This window comes from Canis lupus, chromosome X (genome assembly GCF_048164855.1).
Source record: "Canis lupus baileyi chromosome X, mCanLup2.hap1, whole genome shotgun sequence".
Classification (NCBI taxonomy): Eukaryota; Metazoa; Chordata; class Mammalia; order Carnivora; family Canidae; genus Canis; species Canis lupus.
In genome coordinates this window covers 17,760,455-17,784,117 of record NC_132876.1, presented here as the reverse complement: position 1 = coordinate 17,784,117, position 23,663 = coordinate 17,760,455, and the positions used below count along the sequence as shown (strand labels likewise).

The 23,663-nt window shown below is 44.7% G+C and overlaps 1 protein-coding gene and 1 non-coding gene across 9 annotated transcripts in view; one reads left to right on the top strand and one right to left on the bottom strand.

Annotated features, from left to right (window-relative positions):
• Positions 1 to 23,663, top strand: part of ZNF75D (zinc finger protein 75D) — a 63,851-nt gene that overhangs the window by 15,458 nt on the left and 24,730 nt on the right. Inside the window, exons 6-7 of one of the 8 annotated variants that reach the window (XM_072816854.1) lie at positions 14,490 to 14,668; positions 14,835 to 16,497. The exons of 5 other annotated variants lie outside the window; for them this stretch is intronic. In XM_072816854.1, the coding sequence (XP_072672955.1) occupies positions 14,490 to 14,497 (8 nt within the window). In that variant the 3' untranslated portion in view covers positions 14,498 to 14,668; positions 14,835 to 16,497. Of the gene's footprint in view, positions 1 to 14,489; positions 16,498 to 23,663 lie in introns of all 8 variants that reach the window. 2 more of the 8 variants (XM_072816853.1, XM_072816852.1) reach the window with 2 other exon arrangements.
• LOC140628914 (U6 spliceosomal RNA) lies at positions 9,587 to 9,693 on the bottom strand. Its single transcript, XR_012026839.1, has one exon. It is a non-coding gene; the product is annotated as a U6 spliceosomal RNA (small nuclear RNA).

Genomic DNA, 23,663 nt, shown 5'->3' with positions numbered 1-23,663 from the left:
TGTTTGGTACCACCCTGGATGGCTCCTGTCATACCACCATTCAAAGGACCTTTGTTCGTGTAGCATTTAGAAAGGGGAGATGGACTCGAAAGTTGAAGGAAGTACTACATCAATGGAGCAAGCAGTTACTGCCCACTTCCAAGATTCAGCAGAATTACTGAAAATGAGTCAGTAAAAGGGCCCTCCTGTTTCCATAAAGCTGCCAACCCCTATTATTATACCTGTTGGTGTGAAAGCTCATTTTGGAGGTCCTCATCTACACTGGCATCCTCAGGAGAGGTCAGAACTAGGGAAGCTGGGTCCTATTTTAGAGATCAATTATTTAAGGCAAGCAGCAGAAAGGCCTTTAGATGCAAATGGGCCGAAACACAGAATTCAGGATACCCTGTTCTTTTTTTTTTTTTTTTTTTTTTTTTTTTTTTTAATTTTTTATTTATTTATGATAGTCACAGAGAGAGAGAGAGAGAGAGGCAGAGACACAGGCAGAGGGAGAAGCAGGCTCCATGCACCGGGAGCCCGATGTGGGATTCGATCCTGGGTCTCCAGGATCGCGCCCTGGGCCAAAGGCAGGCGCCAAACCGCTGCGCCACCCAGGGATCCCAGGATACCCTGTTCTAAATTCAGACCACACTGCCCTTTGAATACAAGGGCTCCAGGAAGAAAGGACATTCCCTGCAGTTGTGGGACTGGATTTAGAAGTTGGGGCTCCTGGCTGACTCATCAATACCTATTTTTCCCTTTCAGCCTTGTGATATAGCTTCCTGGGGCCCCATTCCCAAGGCATCCTGACCACTCCTGTCAGCCCTGATTGTCAGAAAAAGGAGAGACATGGGCACTAGGGGATAAAATGGCAGAATGAAATCAAAGAGAGATGTCATTCTGCTTTATACTTGCCTGCCACCTCCCCAGCATATGGCTAAGAGATGGGAACTCCACTGCCTTTCTGAGGACACAGCAGGAAGCCCGGAGACTGAAGGAACAGGCTGATTAGTCATCTGAGGGACAGAGCAAAGAGGCAGAAGGCTCCATCCCACTGGCAGAGATGGGACCAATGAGACAAAGGCTGGCCTGAACCTGGTGTGAGGGCTGTGGGCTCAGATCCCAGTGTGTATGCTCCTGTCCTCAGGGATCGAGGGGCAGGCATCATAGGGAAGACAGGCTGAGTGGAGAGGAAGAGCAAGGAGCTGGGTGAGCAGAGGCCAGCAGTCCTCTTCCACTCAGATCTGCATCTGTAAGGCCTGAGGTTGGGGGTCGAGGGCTCACAGAGCATAGTACTGCCACTTGCTGCTGCTGAGGCACAAGGTCATGTCTGAATCAAGGCTCATTCATGCAGAACCCAAGTCTCTACCTTCTCTCTCAAAGCAGACCATGGCATGGCTGCCCCCAGGAGTCTGGTTGGGTCCCTCTATAGTTACAGCTGCAATCACATAAAGCTGTATCCCCTGCTCCCTGCAATCATGTAGGACACCAGGGCTGAAGGAGCCTTGGAAGCCCAGGAGACCACGCTCCTTATTTTACAGAAGAGGCCACTGGAGCTTAGGGTGTTTCCCTTCCCAGGGCCTTGTTGGCAGGGGGAGGGACTGAAATAGTCTCCCAAGCCCCAGGCCTCTCTCTCCAGACATGACACATTCAGCTCCTGGCAGTAGCTTCTCGGAAGTATCATTCTTAAACCTCTTGGTTGTCTCCCATAGGGTGAGAAATCTCTTCTGAGCAATGGATTGTTTTGTTCTTGGAGGACTCCAAGCCCTGTTCTGTCAAGATAACCCCTCAGGTAGGAGGTTCCACTTCTGAGCTCTTTAAGAAAGAGCTGCTCTGTTAACAGGGGATGCCAGTCCTCCAAAAGTACATCTTGTCCCTTTACAGAGACTAGGACCAGGGAATCATCCCCCTTCTACCCATTCTCAGGTGCAAAGGGGTCTGGGACTTGGAGATTCACAGGGAAAGCTGGGCATGGGGCACACGTCCCTGGAGAGGCAGCCTCTTCTCAGAATACCTCAACCACTTATTTCTGTCCTACATATTCAGGAATGTTCCTGCACCACCATAGTGACCCAGTCACTCTTTGCTTAAGCTTCCAGCAGCCCCCGGTTCTCACATCCTTTATGTTCTGCTCCCTACTTGGGTTTCCAGGCTCTACTTTGTCTGCCTGGCTCCAAGAGAGCCAACCCTCTTTCCTGTGTTCTAACTCACAGATCCAATGCTGAGCCATACTGTTAATGCACCTTCAGGTTTTGTTTTTAGCCCCCAGTATGGCCTTCCGACCTGTCCCAATCCTTCCTTCAATGTCACATCGCCTCTTCCTCCTTAAGCTCCCTAAACTCCATACTGTCCCCTTAGAACAGCATTCATTCATTCATTCATTCATTCATTTTATTTTATTTTATTTTATTTTTTTAAAGCAGTTCTTTTTTTAAATTTTTATTTATTTATGATAGTCACAGAGAGAGAAATAGAGAGAGGCAGAGACATAGGCAGAGGGAGAAGCAGGCTCCATGCACAGGGAGCCTGATGTGGGATTCGATCCCGGGTCTCCAGGATCGCGCCCTGGGCCAAAGGCAGGCGCCAAACCGCTGCGCCACCCAGGGATCCCCATTCATTCATTTTAAAAGATTTTTATTCATGAGAGACACAGAAAGAGGCAGAGACACAGGCAGAGGGAGAAGCAGGCCCTCTGTGGGGAGTCTGGTGGAGGATTCGATCCCAGGACCCCAGGTTTATGCCCTAAGCTGAAGGCAGACGCTCAACCACTGAGCCACCCAGGTGTCCCTAGAACAGCATTTAAAACCCAGATTTTGTTGAAACACTGATTGCTGGGCCTCATTCCCATAATTTCTACCTCAGTTGGCCTCGGGTAGGGCCAGGAAATGGGCATTGCTAGCAAGTTGCCACATGATGCTGATGCTCGAGCAATGCTCTGTTGAGTAGTGTTATCTTAGAATACTTCTCACGTACTTTCTCCTGTGGACAGAGATAGTCTTAAAACCTCAGTAACTGGTGATGGGTGGCCTGGGGCTAGATGTCAATATAAATTCTCTGAACATATGGGGTTGGTCACTTTAGCTTTAAACGTGAACTTAATCTGCACTTTACTCTCATGTAATTGGAAAATCACTGCCAAAATTTAAGTGTGACTGTAAAGGTTCTTGGTGTTCCCTGAATTTTGAGATTTCCATCCCATCTCCCTGATCTTTTTATTTATTTTATATATTTTTAAAAGATTTTATTTCTTTATTCATGAGAGACACACAGAGAGAGGTAGAGACGTAGGTAGAGGGAGAAGCAGGTTCCCTGCGGGGAGCATGATGCAGGACTCAATCCCAGGACCTCAGGATCATGCCCTGAGCCAAAGCCAGATGCCCAAACACTGAGCCACCCAGGCATTGCCCGTCTCCCTGATCTTGCTGTCTGTTTCAGTCTCTGGGACAGCCAGCGTGCCTGGCCTCCTGGCTGTGGGCCCTGGTGGATCAGTCACCAGGAAGCTGGCTGCATTGTAAGGACCTCTGCGATCTGGTGGTGTCTGGGAATGGCTCTGACCAAAACACCTTGGGAGCATCCCTGCACACTGGTTTTTCTCCTTCCTGGTGTTACGTCTCCTCCAATGTCCTGCCTGCCTGCCAGCCTTTTAGAGCTCCGTCCACCCAGCATGCTGTCCTCACTGGAAACTGACCTTGGCAGATGTCATCGAGCAGTCCAAAACGATGCAATAGGGAGCACAGGGGACTGGCATTCCCCAGGGAGATTGGCCCTTTTCTGAGCGTTCCTACCTCCTTCCTCATTTTGGAGATAGGTGGGGTCAAAAACCATCCAGTGCTCCAGAGGTGAACTTGGCAATTGTTGCAATAAAGTAGACCCTGCACCTTCGCTGAGGCCTGCTGGCAGCCTGGGTGCTCAGGACCCAGAGATCCCTCTTGGAGATGAATCTGAGGAGCCACTTCTGAGGAGTCCATTAGTGACCAAGGTTCACTTGTGCCTGGCAGGCATGTGTCAGGACTGTCCAAGGGAGATTGGGCACAGATAGTTTTACAGGGATCTATTTGAATCCGTAGGTTCCATACGTCCTTCTTCCTAAAACTGATATGAAGAAAACCCAAAGGGAGGTTCTCCTTCACCATCCTCCCCTTCCTCACCCACCTTCCACCACTCTTCCATGCTCTGATCTTCCCGTGGTGCATTGCCCCAGAGTTTAAGATGTCTGAGGAGCCAAAGGGGCATTTAAAATATCCTAGCTGGAAAACTGAGTGACTAATGACTGGTCAGGGAATCCTGCATATCACATAGTTTTCCATGTTTTCCTTTAGACAGAATTGAAGTAGGACTTATTAATCAACTGATCAATTGATAGATCATTGGGGAAAAATGGTGATCTTTCAGTACTTGATTTATGCCATATACCTCTAAGGGAAATTTATAAAATTTGAGTGACCCTGCTATATAACAAAATTTTGCACATGCCTATTGACATATCATCTCTGAAAATGAGAAATAGGAATATAATTGGTGATGAGCGAGGCTTTATTCTGGAAATAATTAATATTCATGATATGAACTAATTTCAAGGATGTCATCTATAGCATTGAGTGGGATTTTCAATAAATATTTATTTTTTGTTTATAAATACCCAAATTTATAATATATTTATGTTGTTTAATCAATATCATTTAATAATTGTAATAATCAAAAGAAAACACATTAACACTTAGAGCCTCATGGTCATAAGACATTTCCCCCCTATTTTTATGTTTTTTTAAAAAGATTTTATTACTTTGTTTGAGAGAGAGAATGAGCTGGAGGAGCAGTGGGAGAGGGAGAAGCAGACTCCCCGCTGAGTAGGGAGCTCACTGCGATGCTCAATCCCAGGACCCTGAGATCATGACCTGAGCCAAAGACAGATACTTAACTGGCTGAGCCACGCAGGTGCCCCTATTTATATGTATTTTAAAGGAAGCTTACTGAAGCATGGGGCAAAGAGGCTCAAGTAGTGAGTGTCCAGCTCAGTGATTGCACTAAGTGAACATCCTTGTAACTACCACATAGATCAAGTAAAAGAATATTTCTAGCACTCTAGGTGTGGGATGGTTGGGTCATAGGGTTTATATATGTTCACCTTCTTTAAACACTGCCAAAATGTTTTTCAAAATGTACCAATCTGCATCCCCACTAGCAGTGTGTGAGGGTTTCAGTTGCTCCTTATCCTTGTCAACGTTTGAAGTTGGCTGTCTTTTTCATATCTGCCACCCTGGTGAGTAGTACGATTATGGCTTTAATCTGCATTTCTTTGGCCAATTAACATGAGCACCTTTTCATGTGTCTAATATGTGATTAGTGAGCATTTGCTTTTTTAAAATATTTTATTTATTTATTCATAAGAGGCAGAGAGAGAGATAGAGAGGCAGAGACACAGGCAGAGGGAGAAGCAGGCTCCATGCAGGGAGCCTGAGGTGGGACTGGATCCCGGGTCTCCAGGATCACACCCCGGGCTGAAGGTGGCGCTAAACCATTGAGCCACCGGGGTTGTCCATTAGTGAGCATTTGAATATACTTTTTTGCAAAGTGCCTGTTAAGTCTCTTGCCCCTATTTATAGTGGGTTCTTTTACTGATATGTTGGATTCTGAATTTGAGTCCTCTGTTGGATACATGTGCCACATGTACTTTCTGCCACCCATGGCTTGCTGTTTCGCTCACTTGATGTCCCCCTAATGAAGAAAACTTCTCAATTGTAATGTCTTCCAATTCATCAGTATTTTCCTTTGTCATTAGTGCTGTTGGAGTCTTGGTGAAGAAATTATTGCCTGAGCCAAGGTCATGAAGATATTTTCCTATGTTGTCATTTACAAGTCATATTATTTTACCTTATACATTTATTACTCAAATTTATCTGAAATTGTCTTCTTAAACAGAACGTGATGTGGATAATTATATAGCCAAAAAAAGAATGAAATATTGTCACAGGGATATTATGACACGTGGACAAATGCTACAACATGAATGAACCTCAAAAAACATATGCTATGTGAAAGAAATCAGGCACCAAAGGTCACATGTTGTATAGTACCATTGATATGAAATATTCAGTAGAGGTAAATCCATAGGGATAGAAAATGATTAGCGGTTGCCAGAGGCTGGGGAGGATGGCGTCTACTTTGGGGTAATGTTTTCAAAGTAGATGTAATGGATGCACAACATAGTGAAGATACTAAATGCTACTTAATTGTATACTGTTTTTGAGGTCCATCCACGTTGTAGCATCAGTTCCTCATTCCTTTTTATGACTGAATTATATACCACTGAAAAGATATACCATATTTTCTTTATTCATTCTTCCACTGAAGGGCATTTGGGTTATTTTCATCTTTTGACTTTGTGAATAGCTCTGTATGAAAATTCATGTACAAGTATTTGTTTGGATGTCTGTTTTTAAAATAGTTGAAAAGACAAATTCTTTCAGGTATATACTCAGGAGTTAGAATTCCTTGGTCAGTTGGTAATTGCATGTGTAAATTTTTGAGGAACCTCCAAATGTTTTTCCGCAACAGCTGTACCATTTTACATTCCCACCAGAAAGTACAAGGGTTCCAATTTCTCTGCATCCCAGCCAAGTCTTGTTAATTTCCATTTGTTTTTAAGTATAGCCATACAAGTGGGTATGAGGTTTTGAGGTTTTTACTTATATTTCCCCAGTGACTGAGTACTAATGTTGACTATCTTTTCATGTGCTTATTGGCCATACGTGTATATACCTTGAACAAATGTCTATTTGAGCACTTTGCCCATTTTTTAACTGGCTGGTTTGTCGTTTTGTAGTTGAATAGTAATAGTTCTTTATATATTCTGAATACTTGGCTCTTATAACATACATGATTTGCAAATATTTTCTCCCATTCTGGAGAAATTCATCCCTTTCTTGATGCACAAAAGTTTTTACTTTGACTGAAGTCCAAGTTATTTTTTTTTCTATACTTGCTTGTACTTTTGGTGTCATATCTAAAAAAAAGCCGCTGCCAAATCCAAAGCCATGAAGATTTGTCCTTTGGTTTCCTCAGAATTTTGAAGTTTTAGCTCTTTGAACATTTAGGTCTTTGATCCATTTTTGAATTAGTTTTTGTATATATTGTAAGGTAGGGGATTCAACTTCATGCTTTTTCATATAGTCATCCAGTTGTCTCAGCATCATTTTTTGAAGAGCCTGTTTTGCCTCATTGAATGATCTTGCATCTTTGTCAAAAATCAGTTGAATGTAGATGTACGGGCTTTTCTCTGGACTTAAAATTCTATTCCATTTTTCTGTATATATCCTTATGTCAGTACCACACTGTTTTGATTATAATAAATTTTGAAATCAGAAAGTGGGAGGCCTCCAACATTGTTCCTTTTTCAAGGTTGTTTTGGCTATTCAGCATGTCTTACAATTTCTTTTTATTTTTTTAAAAGATTTTATTTATTTATTCATGAGAGACACAAAGAGAGAGAGAGAGAGAGGCAGAGACACAGGCAGAGGGAGAAGCAGGCTCCATGCAGGGAGCCCGACGCGGGACTTGATCCCAGGTCTCCAGGATCACACCCTGGGCTGAAGGCAGTGCTAAACCGTTGAGCCACCCAGGCTGCCCATGTCTTACAATTTCAGATCAATTTTAGGGTTGGCTTTTGTGTTTCTGCATAAAAGGCTATTGGAAGTTTGATAGGAATTGTATTGAATTTTGTAGATTGTTTTGTTTAGTATTGTCATTTTATTTATTTTTAAAGGTTTACTTATTTATTTTAAAGAGAAAGAGTGTGTGTGTGTGTGACTGTGTGTGTGTGTGTGTGTGTGTGTGTGTGTGAGTGGAGGTAGGGGCAGAAGGAGAGGGAGATAGAGAATCCCCAAGCAGACTTCCTGCTAAGTGCGGTGCCTGATGCAGGGCTCCATCCCAGGACCCCGAGATCATGACCTGGGCTGAGACCAAGAGTCAGCTGCTTAACCAACTAGGCCACTCAGGAGCTCCTAGTATTGCCATTTTAGCAATAAGTCTTTCAGCTTTTCTAGGTGTATTAAAATTTCTTTCAGTAATGTTTTGTAGTATTTATGTTCAAACTTTTGAGCCTCCTTGGCTAAATTTATTCCAGAGCATTTCATTCTTTTTGCTATTACTATAAATAGAATTATTTTGTTAATTTCCTTTTCAGATTATTCATTGCTCATATATAAGAATACAACTGATTTGTTGGAGTTCCTGGGTGGCTCAGTCACTTAAGCATCTGACTCTTGGTTTCAGCTCAGGTCATGATCTCACGGTTGTGAGATGGAGCCATATCTCAGGCTCCAAGTTCTGCAGGGAGTCTGCTTGGGATTCTCTCCCTCTGCCCATCCTCCCACTTGTGCTCTCTCTCTCTCTCTGTCTCTAGAATAGGATAGAATAAATAAATCTTAAGAAAAGAATACAATTGATTTTTGCACGTTGCTCTTTTATCCTGCAATTTTGATGAATTTGTTTATTAACTTTAGTGTTTTGTGTGTGAATTCTTTTGGATTTTCTATCTATAAGATCATGAAATCTATTAATATAGTTTTACTTTTTCCATTCCAATTTGAGGCTTTTTGGTTTGTTCATTTGTCTGATTGCTCTAGCTAGAACTTCCAGTATAATGTTGTCCATTTCATCTGGGTTACCTAATTTGTTGGTGTTCAGTTACACCACTTCCATTTCTGATTTTAGTGATTTGACTACTCTAGCTAAATGTCTGTCAACTTTGTTGGTCTTTTCAAATAACTACCTTTTTGTTTGGTGATTTCCTGTATTTTTTTTTTTCTGTATTATTTTTCTATTCTCTCTTTTCTTTATCTCCACTCTAATCTTTATTATTTTTTTCATTCTACTAGCTTTATATTTAGTTTTTCTTGGTTTCTTAAAGTATAATGTCAGGTTATTTATTTATTTCTTCTTTTTAAAATGTATATATTTACAGCTCTCAGTTTCTTTGAGCACGGTCTTTGCTACATCTCATAAATTTTTTATGTTGAGAGTTTTATTTCATATATTTCATTTCCTTTCTGGTTTCTTTTTTGACTCCATATTTTTAAGAGTGTGGTATTTAATTTCCACATATTTATTTTTCTAGTTTTCCTTCTGTTTTTGACTTACAGCTCCATTCTGTTGTGGTCAGAGAAGATATTTTGTGTCATTTCAATCATTTAAAATTTATTGAGACTTTTTTGGGAGGACTTGTAAATTAAGTTAAATTTAATTTAATTTTTTAAGATGATGAATATGAGATCTACCTTTTTAAAAATTGTGAAGTGTACAATACATTATTGTTGAATATATGTACAGTGTTGTACAATGGATCTCTAAAACTTACTCATCTTGCTTAACCGAAACTATGCCCATCAATTAGCAATTACCCATTTCCCCCTGCCCCCCAGCCCTGGCCAACCACCATTCCACTCTGATTCTATGAATTTGACTATTTTAGATACTTCATATAAATGAAATAACATGGTTGTTGTTTTTTTTTTCTCTGACTGCCTTATTTCATGTAGCAGAATGTCCTCAAGGTTCATCCATATTGTCACATTTTGCAGAATTTCCTTTTTTTATGTGGCGTTTCTTTAAAAATATGGAACAATTCACAAATTTGCATGCTGTCCTTGTGTAGGGGTCATGCTCTTCCCCTCCATAAAGAGCCAGTTTTAGTATATGTACTGTTGAAATGAGCATCCTTCTTTTTTTTAATGCTGAATACTCCGTTGCATGTATATACCACACTTTAAATTCATCTGTCAATGCACATTTAGGTTGTTTCCATATCCTGGCTACTGTGAATAGTACTTCTGTGTACATGGGAGTGCTAATACCTCTTTGAGACACTGACTTCAGTTATTGTGGATAAATACTCAGAAATAAGATTACTAGATCATATGGTATTTTATTTTTAATTTTTTGAGAAACCCCCATACTGTTTCCCATAATGACTGCACTATTTTTCATTCCCACCAACAATATACAAAGGTTCCAAATTCTTTACATCTTTGGCAACACTTGTTGTCTTCTTTTTTAAATAGCCTTCCTGACAAGTGTGATACGGTATCTCATTGTGGTTTTTATTTACAATCTCTGATGATTAGTAATTTAGATCATTTTTTTTCATATATATGTTGTTGCATTTGTATGTCTTTTTTGGAGAAATGTTTGTTCAAGTTCTTAGCTCATTTACTACAGAACACTGATGAATGAAATTAAAAAACCAAACGCATGGAAAGATATCCTATGTTCATGGATCAGAAGACTTAATATTTTTCAAATATCTATATTTCCCAAAGCAATCTATAGATTCAGTACAATCCTATCAAAATACTACTGGCTTTTTAAAAATAAATAGAAAAAAACAATTCTGAAATTCATATGGAACCATAAAAGACAATGAATAGCCAAGTCAATCTTGAGGAAAAAAAGTACAAAGCTGGAGGCATAATTCTTCCTTATTTCAAAATGTGTCACACAGCTACAGTAACCAAAACTATATGGTACTGGCATAAAAGTAGATATGTAGACCAGTGGGACAGAATAGAGAGCCTGGAAATAAATCCATGTATATATGGTCAACTGATTTTTGACAAGGGTGCTATGAATTCACTAGGGGTAAGTGATATTCTCTTCAACAAATGGTATTGGCAAAACTAGATATCCACATTGTAAAAGAATTAAATTGGACCCGTATCTTATACCTTACACAACAATCAAGTCAAAATGGACTCAAGACCTAAATATATGGCTTAAGATAAAACTCCTAGAAGAAAACATATTGAGAAAGCTCCATAATATTGGTCTTGGCAATGATTTCATAGATAATATACTAAAAGCACAGGCCACAAAAGCCAAAATAGACAAGTGGGACTATATCAAACTAAAAAGTTTCTGCATAGCAAAGGAAACAACAGAGTTAAAGGGAAACCTATAGAATGAGAGAAAAGTGTTTGTGAACCATAATCTGATGAGGGGTTAACATCCAAAATATATAAGGAACTCTTACAACTCAACAGCAAAAAAACCTAATAACTCAAAAAGTGGGCTATATACTTGTGACTTAACATATACTCTATCCTGAGAAGAGTCCATGTGAACATGAAAATGTATGTTCTACATTTTGGGGGTGGAATATACATGTATGTTAGGTCAAGTTGATTTATAGTGTTGTTCAAGTCCTCTATTTCATTATTGATCTGTCTGGGTGTTCTATCCATTACTAAAAGAGAGAAGTGAAATTTTTGACAATTGTAAAACTATTTCTCCCTTTGAATTTGTCAAATATTGTTTCATATATTTGGGGACTCTAGTAAGGTGTGCATATGTCTATAATTGTCTCCCTCTGCCTGTATCTCTGCCTCTCTCTCTGTGTGTGTCTCTCATGAATAAATAAATTAAATCTTTAAAAAAATTAAAATAAAGTGATTTTCTAAGGGTTTACCCTGGGACTACAATTAACATTTTAAACTTGAACAATGTAGTTAGATAATTTTTTTAAAAATATTTTATTTAGGGATCCCTGGGTGGCGCAGTGGTTTAGCGCCTGCCTTTGGCCCAGGGCGCGATCCTGGAGACCCGGGATCGAATCCCACGTCGGGCTCCCAGTGCATGGAGCCTGCTTCTCCCTCTGCCTATGTCTCTGCCTCTCTCTCTCTCTCTCTCTCTCTCTGTGACTATCATAAATTAAAAAAAAATATTTTATTTATTTATTCATGAGAAACACACAGAGAGAGGTACAGACATATGCAGAGGGAAGAACAGGCTCCCTCAGGGGGCCCAATGTGGGACTCAGTCCCAGGACCCCGGGATCACGCCCTGAGCCAAAGGCAGACACTCAACCACTTAGCTACCCAAGTGCCCCATAAGCATCTTTCTTGATGGCTTCAGCAAAAGCCATTTTATCATTTGGGTTGGGCTACATGCTGACTAAAGAGTGAGAAGGGTTTAAGATGATAAAGAGGTATTTTGATTGTTTAGGCCTCTGGTCATTCGTCTACTTTTGAGGTTGGAAAAAAGCATATGAGCCCCACCTGTGTCATGTGGGGGTGAGAAGGATATTAGGATGGGAAAGATTGGGATCCCTGGGTGGCGCAGTGGTTTGGCGCCTGCCTTTGGCCCAGGGCACGATCCTGGAGACCCGGGATCGAATCCCACGTCGGGCTCCTGGTGCATGGAGCCTGCTTCTCCCTCTGCCTGTGTCTCTGCCTCTCTCTCTCTCTCTCTCTCTCTCTCTGTGTGACTATCATAAATAAATAAAAATTAAAAAAAAAAAAGGATGGGAAAGATTTGGGTCATCTGAGTGGCTCATTGGTTGAACATCTGCCTTTGGCTTGGGTCCTGATCCCAAGGTCCTTAGATCGAGTCCTGCATCAAGCTCCCCTCAGGGAGCCTGCTTCTCCCTCTGCCTGTGTCTGTCTCTCTGTGTGTCTGTCATGAATAAATAAAATCTTTTTTTATTTTATTTATTTTATTTTTTAAAAATTTTTATTTATTTATTATAGGCACACACACACACACACAGAGGCAGAGACACAGGCAGAGGGAGAAGCAGGCTTCATGCACCAGGAGCCCGATGTGGGATTCGATCCCGGGTCTCCAGGATCGCACCCTGGGCCAAAGGCAGGTGCTAAACCACTGCGCCACCCAGGAATCCCTAAAATCTTTTTTTAAAAAAAGAGTTGACCATGGAGGAATGCTTTTGGAGCACAAAGGACATATTTAAAGCAAACTTGGAAGAAATAAAGTGTTTATAAAAGACATGATGATTTTTCAACTGAGTTTCAGAAAGTGGTGAAAAGGAGTTTACTAGATTTTATAAAAGGGAGACATTTAGAAAAAAAGAATAGTTCTTGGATGAAGCTAGATTTTCAAAATAGTATGTTAAGAAGTTTGATATATCTAGAAGTTAGATACATTTGTGGCTAAGTGGACAAAGATGAGGCTAGAGAAGTAGGCAGAGGCCAGATCAGGAAGTATCTTGTGTCCTAAACTAAGTCATTGGAACTTCATACTGAAAGCATTGGAGATCTCCTGAAGAATATTCAAAAAAGAATGTTTTCATAACTTCACCCTGTTCTACTCTGAAAAGCAGTGTACAGGATGGGTTGGAAGGGGCCAGACAGAGGTAAGCAAGTTAAGAGACTCGAGTAGAGACACACTCTTTGTCCAACATCATGGTCATCAAAATACCAACTTTCTCCCATCCTTTTTTTAAAGGATTTTATTTATTTATTCATGAGAGACACAGAGAGAGAGTCAGAGACATGGGCAGAGGGAGAATCAGGCTCCCTGTGGGAAGCGGATGCGGGACTCAATCTCAGGGCCCCGGGATCACGTCCTGAGCCAAAGGCGATGCTCAACCACCGAGCCACCCAGGTGTCCCCGTGGTCAACTCTTGAACAACACATTTTATAAGATGTTTGATTAATGTCTGCCTCCATTTTATTGTGTGTTCTCTCTCTCTGTTTTGTTTTTGTTGTTGTTGTTTATTTTTTTCGTTGTTTTTGAGAGAGAGAGAGCAGGGTAGGGAAAGAGGGGGAGGGAGGAGACTTTTTAATTTTTTTCATCTTTTTTTTAATACATTTATTTTTTTATTGGTGTTCAATTTGCCAACGTATAGAGTAACACCCAGTGCTCATCCCATCAAGTGCCCCCCTCAATGCCCGTCACCCAGTCACCCCCACCCCCTGCCCACTCCCTTTCTACCACCCCTAGTTCGTTTCCCAGAGTTAGGAGAGGAGACTTTTTTAAAAGCATTTATTTATTTTAGAGAGAGAGTGAGCAAACTGGGGGGGAGGGGCAAAGGGCGAGGGGAAACAGATTTTCTCCTGAGCATGGAGCCTGGAGGTGGGGCTCAGATCCCATGACCCTGAGTCATGACCTGACCCAAAACCAAGAGGCTCAACTGACTGAGCCACCCAGTCGCCCTGGAGAGAGAAAATATTTTTTTAAAGATTTTATTTATTCATGAGAGATACAGAGAGAGAGGCAGAGACACAGGCAGAGAAAAAAGCAGGCCCCATGCTGGAAGCCCGATGCAGAACTCAGTCCCAGGACTCCGGGATCATGCCCTCAGTCAAAGACAGATGCTCAACCACTGAGTCACCCAGGCGTCCCTGGAGAGAGAAAATCTTAAGGAGGTTCTACATGCAGTGTGGAGGCCTGATCTCATGATCCTGAGATCATGACTTGAGCCAAAATTAAAAGTTGGTCACTTAACTGACTGAGTCACTCAGGCATCCCTGTGTGCTCTTTTATAATAAGCAAAGGTGTTCTATTCAGTGTTTTCATCTTCAATAGTTAGCCCAGGACCTGGTACATAGTAGAAAGCCAGAAAATGCTTTAAAGAGCTAAAACGCCTAGCACTTGTCAGGCCCCCCACCATTAAACCCAAAAAACAAATTGTACCTTCTTTACTTTCAAAATTCTTTGTGGATACCAGCACTATTTTAATTTTATGAAACTTTTTGTTTGTTGCTACCTAATTCAAGGCGGATGATTCATACGTGGCTGTACTACTGATGTACTTAAGAAGCTGAATTCCACTGATTATTCGTTTCGTGGCTCCCTTCAGTCTATTCTGAGGCCCCAAGATGGCAAGGATCACATTTGATACATTGGTCCACAGCTAAGCCTGACTTACAAAAGGTGCTCATTGAATGTTTGCCAGGTAAACACACACCTCCATGTTTTCCCAAGTAAGCTCTCAATGATTTATAATTAGGCTGTGAATGTTTTCTTTTCTGTCATATACCATGTCTCCTTTTAGTCTCCTTAAAGCCCTAATTTTACATTTTTCCTCTTACTCTGCAACTATTTTTATGTTCTCCATGTAGCCAATAGGAGGTGAGTCGTATTCTTGCCCCTACTTCCTCTGAATCTAAATGAGAAGCAGAGACAGCTAAATGGGAGTCGGACACCAAGAGTCCTAATGCAAGAAAGTCATGGCCTCTGCATGTCTATCCGATGCAAGTAAGGACAACACAGACCTGCAGGCCTAGTGTAGGAGCTCTGGGAAGCCAGACCAGTATCAATTCGGTATGTGGCTATGACGTCATGAATCTCATGGAAACTTTCTGTTGTTGAAGCCCCCTGGTCTGGGACTGCTATGGCAGTCCTCACAAATCAATACACATGGGTATGTTAGGAAGCATTTGTATTCACTTCTTCCACTGAAGTGCTAAGGTGTGGTGTGACCAGTTGGAAAGGATTCTAGAATAAGAGTCCGAGGTCAGACGACTGGGTGTCCATGCTTTCTGTTGACTTGCAAGTCCTGGAGCAAGTCACATTTCTCTAATGATCCTTGGTTTCTGCCTCTCTGAAGTAATCGTACTTGCTTCATTCACTTTACTGAATGGCTTCTAGGATCACATTTATAGCTATGAAATCACACTATAATTACGAATCGGCTTACTCATATCCGAGGTTATTATTCCCACCATTCTCATTATGGGGTTGAGGAGTTTGCCTTCTCACCTACTTTCCAATTGTGCCAAGTGTAAGAAGGGAGCACAGGCTCTGTGATTTTCCTTCTTACTGAGAAGCAGAGGACAATGAGAAAGAGGGGAGAGGAAGGTGCAAACTGGAACCAGTGATGTTCAGTTTGCTTTTCTCATAATTTGACCTCATTTGGCTTAATTTTTCAGAGAAAACTCTCCTCACAGAAACCAACAATATGGGACATCCATCTGTGTAAGGAAAGGATCAGTCTGTGCAGAGTATCTATTGAGTACCTACTGTGTGTACCAGGCACTACATTACAGGGCAAGCAAAGCACATAGGCCTTTGACTTTACAAAGTGTACTGTGCAATGGAGAAGAAAGAACTACTGAATAATTACAGACATCTAATTTAACTACTTGTGAATTTCCAACTGCACAAACATTTCTGGAGGATTAGAGTGTATCTCCTTGGGACTCATCTGGGTCCTGTTACAGTGCTGGCTAGGGAGGGACAGAGACACCCATCATCCAGTCACGGCTACAGATGGACTTGGGAGAAGCAAAACGGAGGTGAGTTAGTTACTTCTCTAAATGGGCAATGATTCAGAAGGGCTGACTAGCATTTTATTTTCCTGGTATGATTTTTCAGGTTGCAGCTACGTTTACATATTAAAGGTCCTGAAAGAAAAGATGAGGCCAGAATTGCTGAGCCTTGCCTGATGAAGCCTAGGACACAGGAAGTGCTAAGTAGCCAAGAGCAGGATTGGTGACCCTGGAAGTGCAACGTGATTCAGGTGCCGAAGGATGGCCCTGCCTCTCAGGAGGAGGCGGAGAGCGCACTGCAGGCAGTTGAGAAGGCAACACCAAAGGATGTGGGCTGCACGTGTGCACATGCACGCACATGCAGTCATCCTTCTCTTTTTTGCACATCATATTAGGAGGATCAAGGCTATGAAACTTTGTTTGATGCCTGTTTCTTCGCAGTTCCTAAAACCAGCCCATCCTTTAGGAAGACAGAAAAGAAAACCATTCTGCTAGGACCGCACAGTTCAGGAAGGTATGGTGAATTTTAGGTTACAGCGTGCCTGGGCAATGGGGTGAACAGGCATTTAGCCAAACATTCCTTTGGATGTGTCTGAGGGCAGTTTTGGTTGAGATTAACATTTGAATCCGTAGAGGGAGTAAAGCACCTGGCCTTCCCCAACATGGGTGGGCCTGGCCCAAGCAGTTGAAGCCAACATAGACCAAAAGGCCATGTAAGAGGGAATTTCTGCCTGACTCCCTAAGCTTGGACAATTGGTCTGCTCTTTCCTGTGGACTGGAACTTACATCTTTGGTTCTCTTGGGTCTCCAGCTTGCTGACTGCAGATTTTGGGATTTCTCAGCCTCCATCATCTTGTTAGATGATTCCTATAATACATACATATGTATATACGTACAAACATACATATCAATTCAACCTTTATATCATCAGATAAATCCTTTGCAAAAGAATTATGCTTTTCCCCACCTTTGAAACAGATAAAAACAAGAGTTTATAGAGAGAATGTTAACAACTCTGGCCAATTATTTATATATATAATATCATAAACCAAATATTAACAAACTGTGCAATTCTATCACATTTTCTCTGAAATGTCATCCATCATAATAAAAATCCTGATTTCAGGTATGTTTCGTGAGGGGGAGAAAAGGTCAATTCATATCAGGATGAATCTTTTCATCGTTCAATGGGGAAAAGCCCTCCCTCTCCCCCAAAGTCCAGGGCAATGATACAGGAGTTGTATTTTATAAAGAAGTAAAAAAAAAGATATATTCCCAGCTAAGAGTGAGATAACTCTCTCCAGGAACCGATAGAGGATCCCAGACAGAAGAAAAAGGGAAAAATTAAAATTAAAAAAGAAGAAGAAAAAGAAGGGAGTGGAAACCATACACATAGCCTGTTAGGCTTCATGGCCAAAAGTAAATTGAATGACCAGAAATGCACATCCAGAGCTAGGGGTGGAAGACAGGGTAGGTCATCCTCAGGAGGCGGAGGAGGGAGGAAAGGCAGAAGCTGAAACAAGTTTTCTGTTGTTTCCCCTGCTGAAGACAGTCAAAACAGTTCTTTTCCAGGGGTACGCACGCTTGCCCCAGAGACACAGGCAGAGGGAGAGGCAGTCTCCCTGCATGGAGCCTGATGCAGAACTATATCCCAGGACCCTGGGATCAAGACCTGAGACAAAGGCAGACCTCAATCCACAGGTGCCCCTGTCTCTGCCTCTCTCTCTCTCTCTCTCTCTGTCTTTCATGAATAAATAAATAAAGTCTTTAAAAATAAAAATAAAATGCCCTTATTGGAGCCCAAGCTAGAGCCAATAACTGAGGGTGTCTGGGTGTGGTGAAGAAATCTAAATTTAAGAAGTCCAAAGTTTAAAAAGCTCTTGCAAGAACTTCCCCCTCCCCTCCTGTCAGCACAGGGGAAGGTAGAGAGTGCTGGGCCCCAGTTAAGGAGACAGTGGGGCCTCCATCCTGGCCTGTGCCTCTCTGCTTCCAGGCCATCATATGAGCTGGCACATGGGGGAGAACCCCGCTGGTCCCGCCCTGGTGCCACGAGGAGGACTCTCCCACCCTGCCTTAGTGGCTTCCATCAGGAGGCCGCCTGGCTACTACCCCCTGGCCCCCTGCAGCACTGTACCCAGTGCCAGAGAACCTGGAGGCCCTAAGTCCTGGAGCCAGAGGCATGGACTCCCTGATGGGAGTGGCAGGGTTCCCTTGGGTGGCTCAGATCACACAGCAACTGCCCAGGGAGGACACAGGTAGAAGAGACAGCACAAGGCCACTGTGCATCCCCAGGCCTGGGAAAGGAACCAGAGGCGGGTCCCTCCCGTGTCCCTGGGAGCAGGAATGCAAGGGGCAGTGCAAAGAAGGTCCCTGTGCCTCACCAGACAAAGGAAAGGAATGAAATGCAGGTCCTTGTGTGTCACCAGGTGCGGAAAGGAAAAGGGTGGCTCATGGTGGGCCCTGTGTGTACTAGAGATGCTAGCCTAGGGATCTGGGCCCCTTTTATCCCCCAAAGCCACGGGACCTGGTCACCTCCAGTCCTGGCCTGGGCTTTAACGCGAGTTGCAGCGACCCATTAGGTGCCTTTGTCCTTCCAAGGAGCTCAGGGAAAAGTGACTGGCGGCATGCCCCAGGCAGGCCTCTGGGGCACCAGGGAAAGTTGTTCGCCCCGACGCAGTACCTACCTGAGCCACCAGAGGGCAGGGACGCGAGCGGCCGAGCTCCAGTCCTGCTAGGCTATTTCAAAAGGTCACCGCCAGCGGCCTGTGGACAGAAAGAGGGCACGGGGATGAAGGAGGGGAGGCAGGCGCGTGGAAAGAGGACACGCGGCCTGCCTCTGTCCCGCCGGACTCCGTGACGCTGCTCCCCGTGACCTGGCCAGGCCTTTCCGAGGTTGTCTGGGGCGAGTAGTGCCCTTCGTTGGGGCACTGGGACATGCTGCTGGGGCCACTCCCGCGCCCGCTCCTGCACTCTCGCCAGCACCCTCGCCCCGCCCCAGGCAGCCGACTTGTCACTGGCTTTTAGACGCATCCCCTTCGCCATTCCGCCTTTCCCCGAGTGCCGGCTTTGTACAGAGCCTTGTTATCCTAGGGCTTAGCAAGTGCAGGCTCTCTCAGGCGGCTTTGGGGAGAAACTGCGGAGTGCAGTGAGGTTGCCCTGTGGGAGAGCAGATGGAGGGACAGCTGTACTATCAGGGCCCTGGTGAACGTGCTAGAGGGTTGGGACCCGTGTGGGGAGGGCTGACAGCTCTGAGGCCCAGCAGTTAGGGAGGGTCCACAGCCCAAGGCGGCCACTCCTGGATGCTTTGCAAGCACGAGGAGCAATCACCCTGCAGGAGCTCTTCCTCTAGGCCAGGGCAGGCAGCTGCCCTTGGCTTCCATGAACTTTCGATCGCAGCAGGAAAATTGAGGGAGCTGATGAATGGTACAAGGAGAGAGACTGGCTGTCCTTTCAGAAACATTCCCAGGGACGGGGGCGTGGCACATGGGGGCGGGGTGCCTGGGTGGCCAGTTGGTTGAGCTTGGGATTCTTGGGGTCAGCTCAGGTCCTCAACTCAGGGTCCTGAGGTCAGGCTCCCACTCAGCCGGAAGTGCGCTTGACAGTCTCTCCCTCCCTCTCCCTCTGCCACCCCGCCCTCCCTCAAGGACAGAAATCATTCTTTGTAAAAAGAAACTTGCCCAAGGATGGGATGGGAACAGTGTCATTTTCCATGATTGGCCAGGAAGAGCCATGAGTAGTTTTCTGCTTCACCCCATCCATGGAAGAGGCCGGGTACCTCAGGGGTGTGAGCAAAGAGAGGGAGACCATGTGGAGGATGGGGGGCTGGGATACAGGTCTTGACCCCTGTGTAGACATGCACATGACCACCTCTGTGTCCACCAGCGTCGCCATAGATGTTGCACTAAGAACCTTTGGATGTTGGTACACATGAGCATTGAAAGGGCTATCCACTCTAGCCCCATCACCATAACCCTCTGGCATATTCTGTGTGACCTGGGACAAGTTATTCAGTGCTCCTGAGCCACAAAACTCAGTCCCCTCCTCTGTACCCAGGGCATGATACTAGCTCCCATCTCCTAGCTTTGGGTGAAGGCCAGGGGACCTGACCTATGCAGGAGGCTTAGAACAGCACCTGGACACAGCAGGAGGAATGTGATTGGTGTCCTTTGTTCTTCACGCAGCCCAGGTGGCCGGTGGCCCGCCCTGTAGCGGTGTATTTTTCTTCCGAGGAAGCCTCGCATGCCCTAGCAGGAGGCCGGTCACGCTGATGCTGGCTGAAGTACACATGCCTTGAGTGGAGAAGAATGAAGGCTCATGGATTTGCAGCCTTTGGAGGCATGGCTGCAGCTAAGATGCCCATGGCTGAAGGTGACCAAGGGTCACTCAGAGCCACCTGGACCTTCAGGGTTGCTCAGCAGAGGTGTGAGTGCTGCCCCCCACTTCTTCTGTGGCCCATATATATCTATGGAAACAGAAGACAGCCCACAGTAGGCTGGCAGTGGGGTCTCACACTGGTACTTGTGTGGTGGGTTCTCCTTAAGGCAAGTATCCTTAGCATGCTGAAATTCAAGAGCCCAGCTGGTGGAAAGAACGTTTTACACTGATGGCCAGGGAGCACTGGAAATGTAGCTAGCACCAGAATTGGTATTTTCATCACTCGGGACTTAAATGTCTGTGTGTCTCTAGTGGCTCCCCATAGGACGACAGCACAGTTCTCGAGGGTCTGTGGATGGGCTGGGACATTTTACGTATCTTTTGGAACTTAGATGCAGAATGGGACTTGTATGTGTATTTTTCTAAGAAGTGAGTCCAGTCCATGGCCTTGCCATCAGCTTCTTAAAACCATAGAAAGGCCAGGGGCTGCTGCACCAGGGATGTAGTGGAAAGTCAGCAAGGTAGGGAAGGTGAGAATGGTCTCTGGTAACCACTGGTGTTCCTCCTTTCTGATTTTGGCCTCTCCTCAGCTGTGGGTGCCTCCACCCCATGCCTACAAAAAGAAACAGATCAGAATTGAGACTGGAGGCCCCAGAGCCACTGTACCTCACCAGAAGGGGGGTGGCTATGGCCCTGGGTTGTGCGATCCAGACCTCCCTGAAAATGGGCTTTGTGTTTCAGTACTATGATGCCCCCTGTGAAGCCTTCTGCCAGCGCTTCAGGCAGTGTAGTGCCCCAGCCGCCCCTCCCCCCAGGCTTTCAAAGGACTCTGGGAGCTTTGCTGCCAATGGTGAGGCCCAGCATGCACGCCAAGGACCAGCTCCTGGAGCTGCTAGTGTTGTTGCAGTTCGTAACCATCCTGCCCATGGAGACAGGGACCCGGGAGATGCCACTGGGGCTGCAGAACACAGGAAGAGTTGTAGCAGTGAGAGACGACTTCTGCACAGAAGCTGAGCTAGCGGAGCAGCGGGTGGGCATTGCCTTTGGTGTCTTGGTGACGAGACCCCGCTAAGGAGTAGAGGCAGCCGGCTCTGGGTCAGATGTTTGTCTCCATGTCCTTTTGGACCCCAGGATCCCGGGGAGGTCCTTTCTATCTCTGGATCAGTGTATGGCTCACTTCTCTGGGTATCAGACCCAGTCCCTTCCTACAACAAAGACTCTGTAGTGTCCCCTTAGATACACGGTTGTATATTCATAGGTTGGGGACGTACCCACATTCATCCTCCAGTAACATCAATATTGTGTGGTAGGCTGTGCCGGCCAGATCTGGCCACAGCCTGTGTTTGTATACCCGGGAGCTGCGGCAGTTTTAACCTGTTAAAGGGTTGCTTTTTAATTTTTAAGGTTTATTTATTTATTTGGGAGAGAGAATGAGCACTAGGGGGAGGAGCTGAGGGAGAGGATATCTCAGGCAGACTCCTGGCTGAGCGTAGAGCCTGATGGGGGACTCCAACTCACCACCCTGAGATCAGAACCTGAACCAAAACCAAGAGTCAGATGCTTAACTGACTGCAACAGCCATGTGACCAAAGGGTTGCTTTATTTTATTATTTTTTTAGGGTTGCTTTATAGAACAAATTAGGAGGATAGTAGGGGACAGGCTGATATGACCACGAAGCCTAAAATGTTTCTTATCTGGCTCCTTATAGGAACATGTTGCCAACATGAGTCAAGTGGAGCCCAGAAAGGATATAAAGGAAAGCGAACATAGTTTGTCATAATCGAATAAGCATATGAACACACATGCTGGGGCTTGACTGCACCGGAAAACCTCATGAGGTTGTCATGTGCCCCCATCCCCTCTATGTACAGTCTCAATATGAAGGCAACAGTCACCAACACTGCTGATGGTATAATTTTCGGAAGGGGCATCCCATGTTAGCAAATCTAAACAATAAGTGATAGCGTGGTTGTTTGGTTTCCAAAGTAGGGCTTTCCTAGAAGATTCAAGTCATGCTACAATATGCAAAAAATGTTTTGTGCTTATATGAGCAGCAGGATAAGGTCTTGACAAGATCTTTTACGTTTAGCGACAATGCTGAGTTTACTGAGACCCCACGTTTCTGGTGGTACCAGCTGGGATGAGGTGGTGGATTCCTCTCCCCCATGTAGTCTGTTCCAGTTGTGATTGTCTGACAAGGCTTCTCAGATTTCTAGTGCAGGCCAGGTCCACATGGTTAAGGTGCTAAGGTTCTTGAATAAAAAGTGTTACAAACATAAAATTTTTAAAAATATTTTATTTTTTTTAATTTTAGGGTGATAGAGCATGAGCAGGGGTAAGGGCAGAGGGAGAGAAAGAATCTCAAGCCAACTCAGAGCCGAGTGCAGAGTCCTATGCGGGGCTCAATATCACGACCCTGATATCACAAACTGAGCATAATCGAAGTCAGATGCTCTACTGACTTAGCCACCCAGACATCCCAAATATATTGATAATTTTAAAGATTTACCTCCATCTGTGTACCCAAGACAAGAATACCCAAGACAAGAATAGATGCTGACAGAGGAATCTGGGGGGGGGGGGAGGGCTTTCCCTCCCCTGCATGTCCCCAAAAGCTCTGTTGCATTCCTTCCTGAGTTCCTGTATGCTGAATCTCCCTGATCTGAAGGTGCATCTGATCTCATTTCCCACACATGCATGTATTTGAAGCCAAGTGGACAAGTCCTGTGGCTGTAGCTGGTAGTAGGACGAAGGCCACAGTTAACTTGCTCACCTTTGTATCCTGACACCCTGGTCCAGAGTCTGGCACTGAGAGGGGGTCTGAGGGGGCCTGGGTCAGGCATCACAGTGTTGGTGGGCCCCCATGAAAACTGAGAGGATGTTCTGGGGTGGACAGCGGTCCTGCTCTGAAGCATTCATCTCATGGCCACGCCCTGGGCTCAGGACCAAAGGGCCTTCCTGCCACGTGGTCATCAGAAGATCCCACAGGGAGGGGAAAGTATTGTCATGTCCACTTTACAGACCAGTCAGGGAGACACAACCAGGGGAAAGTGGGCACCTGGCTAGTGTCACCCGGATCTGGAGGCCCAGCAGCCATTCCCTGCCGTGTGTGCTCCTGCTTCAGCCTCTGGGGCAGCTCCTTCCACAAGATGAGTGCAGGGGGGTTCTGGGGCCAATTTTGAAAGGGTCTCCTCTGTAGTCAGTGTTGTCCTCCCAGCTGGGCCCGGCCTTCTTGGTGCCGTGATCACATGTCAGTTGATAAGGTGTGCTAGTGAGTTTGCATTACAGGGCCATCCAGTGGTTAG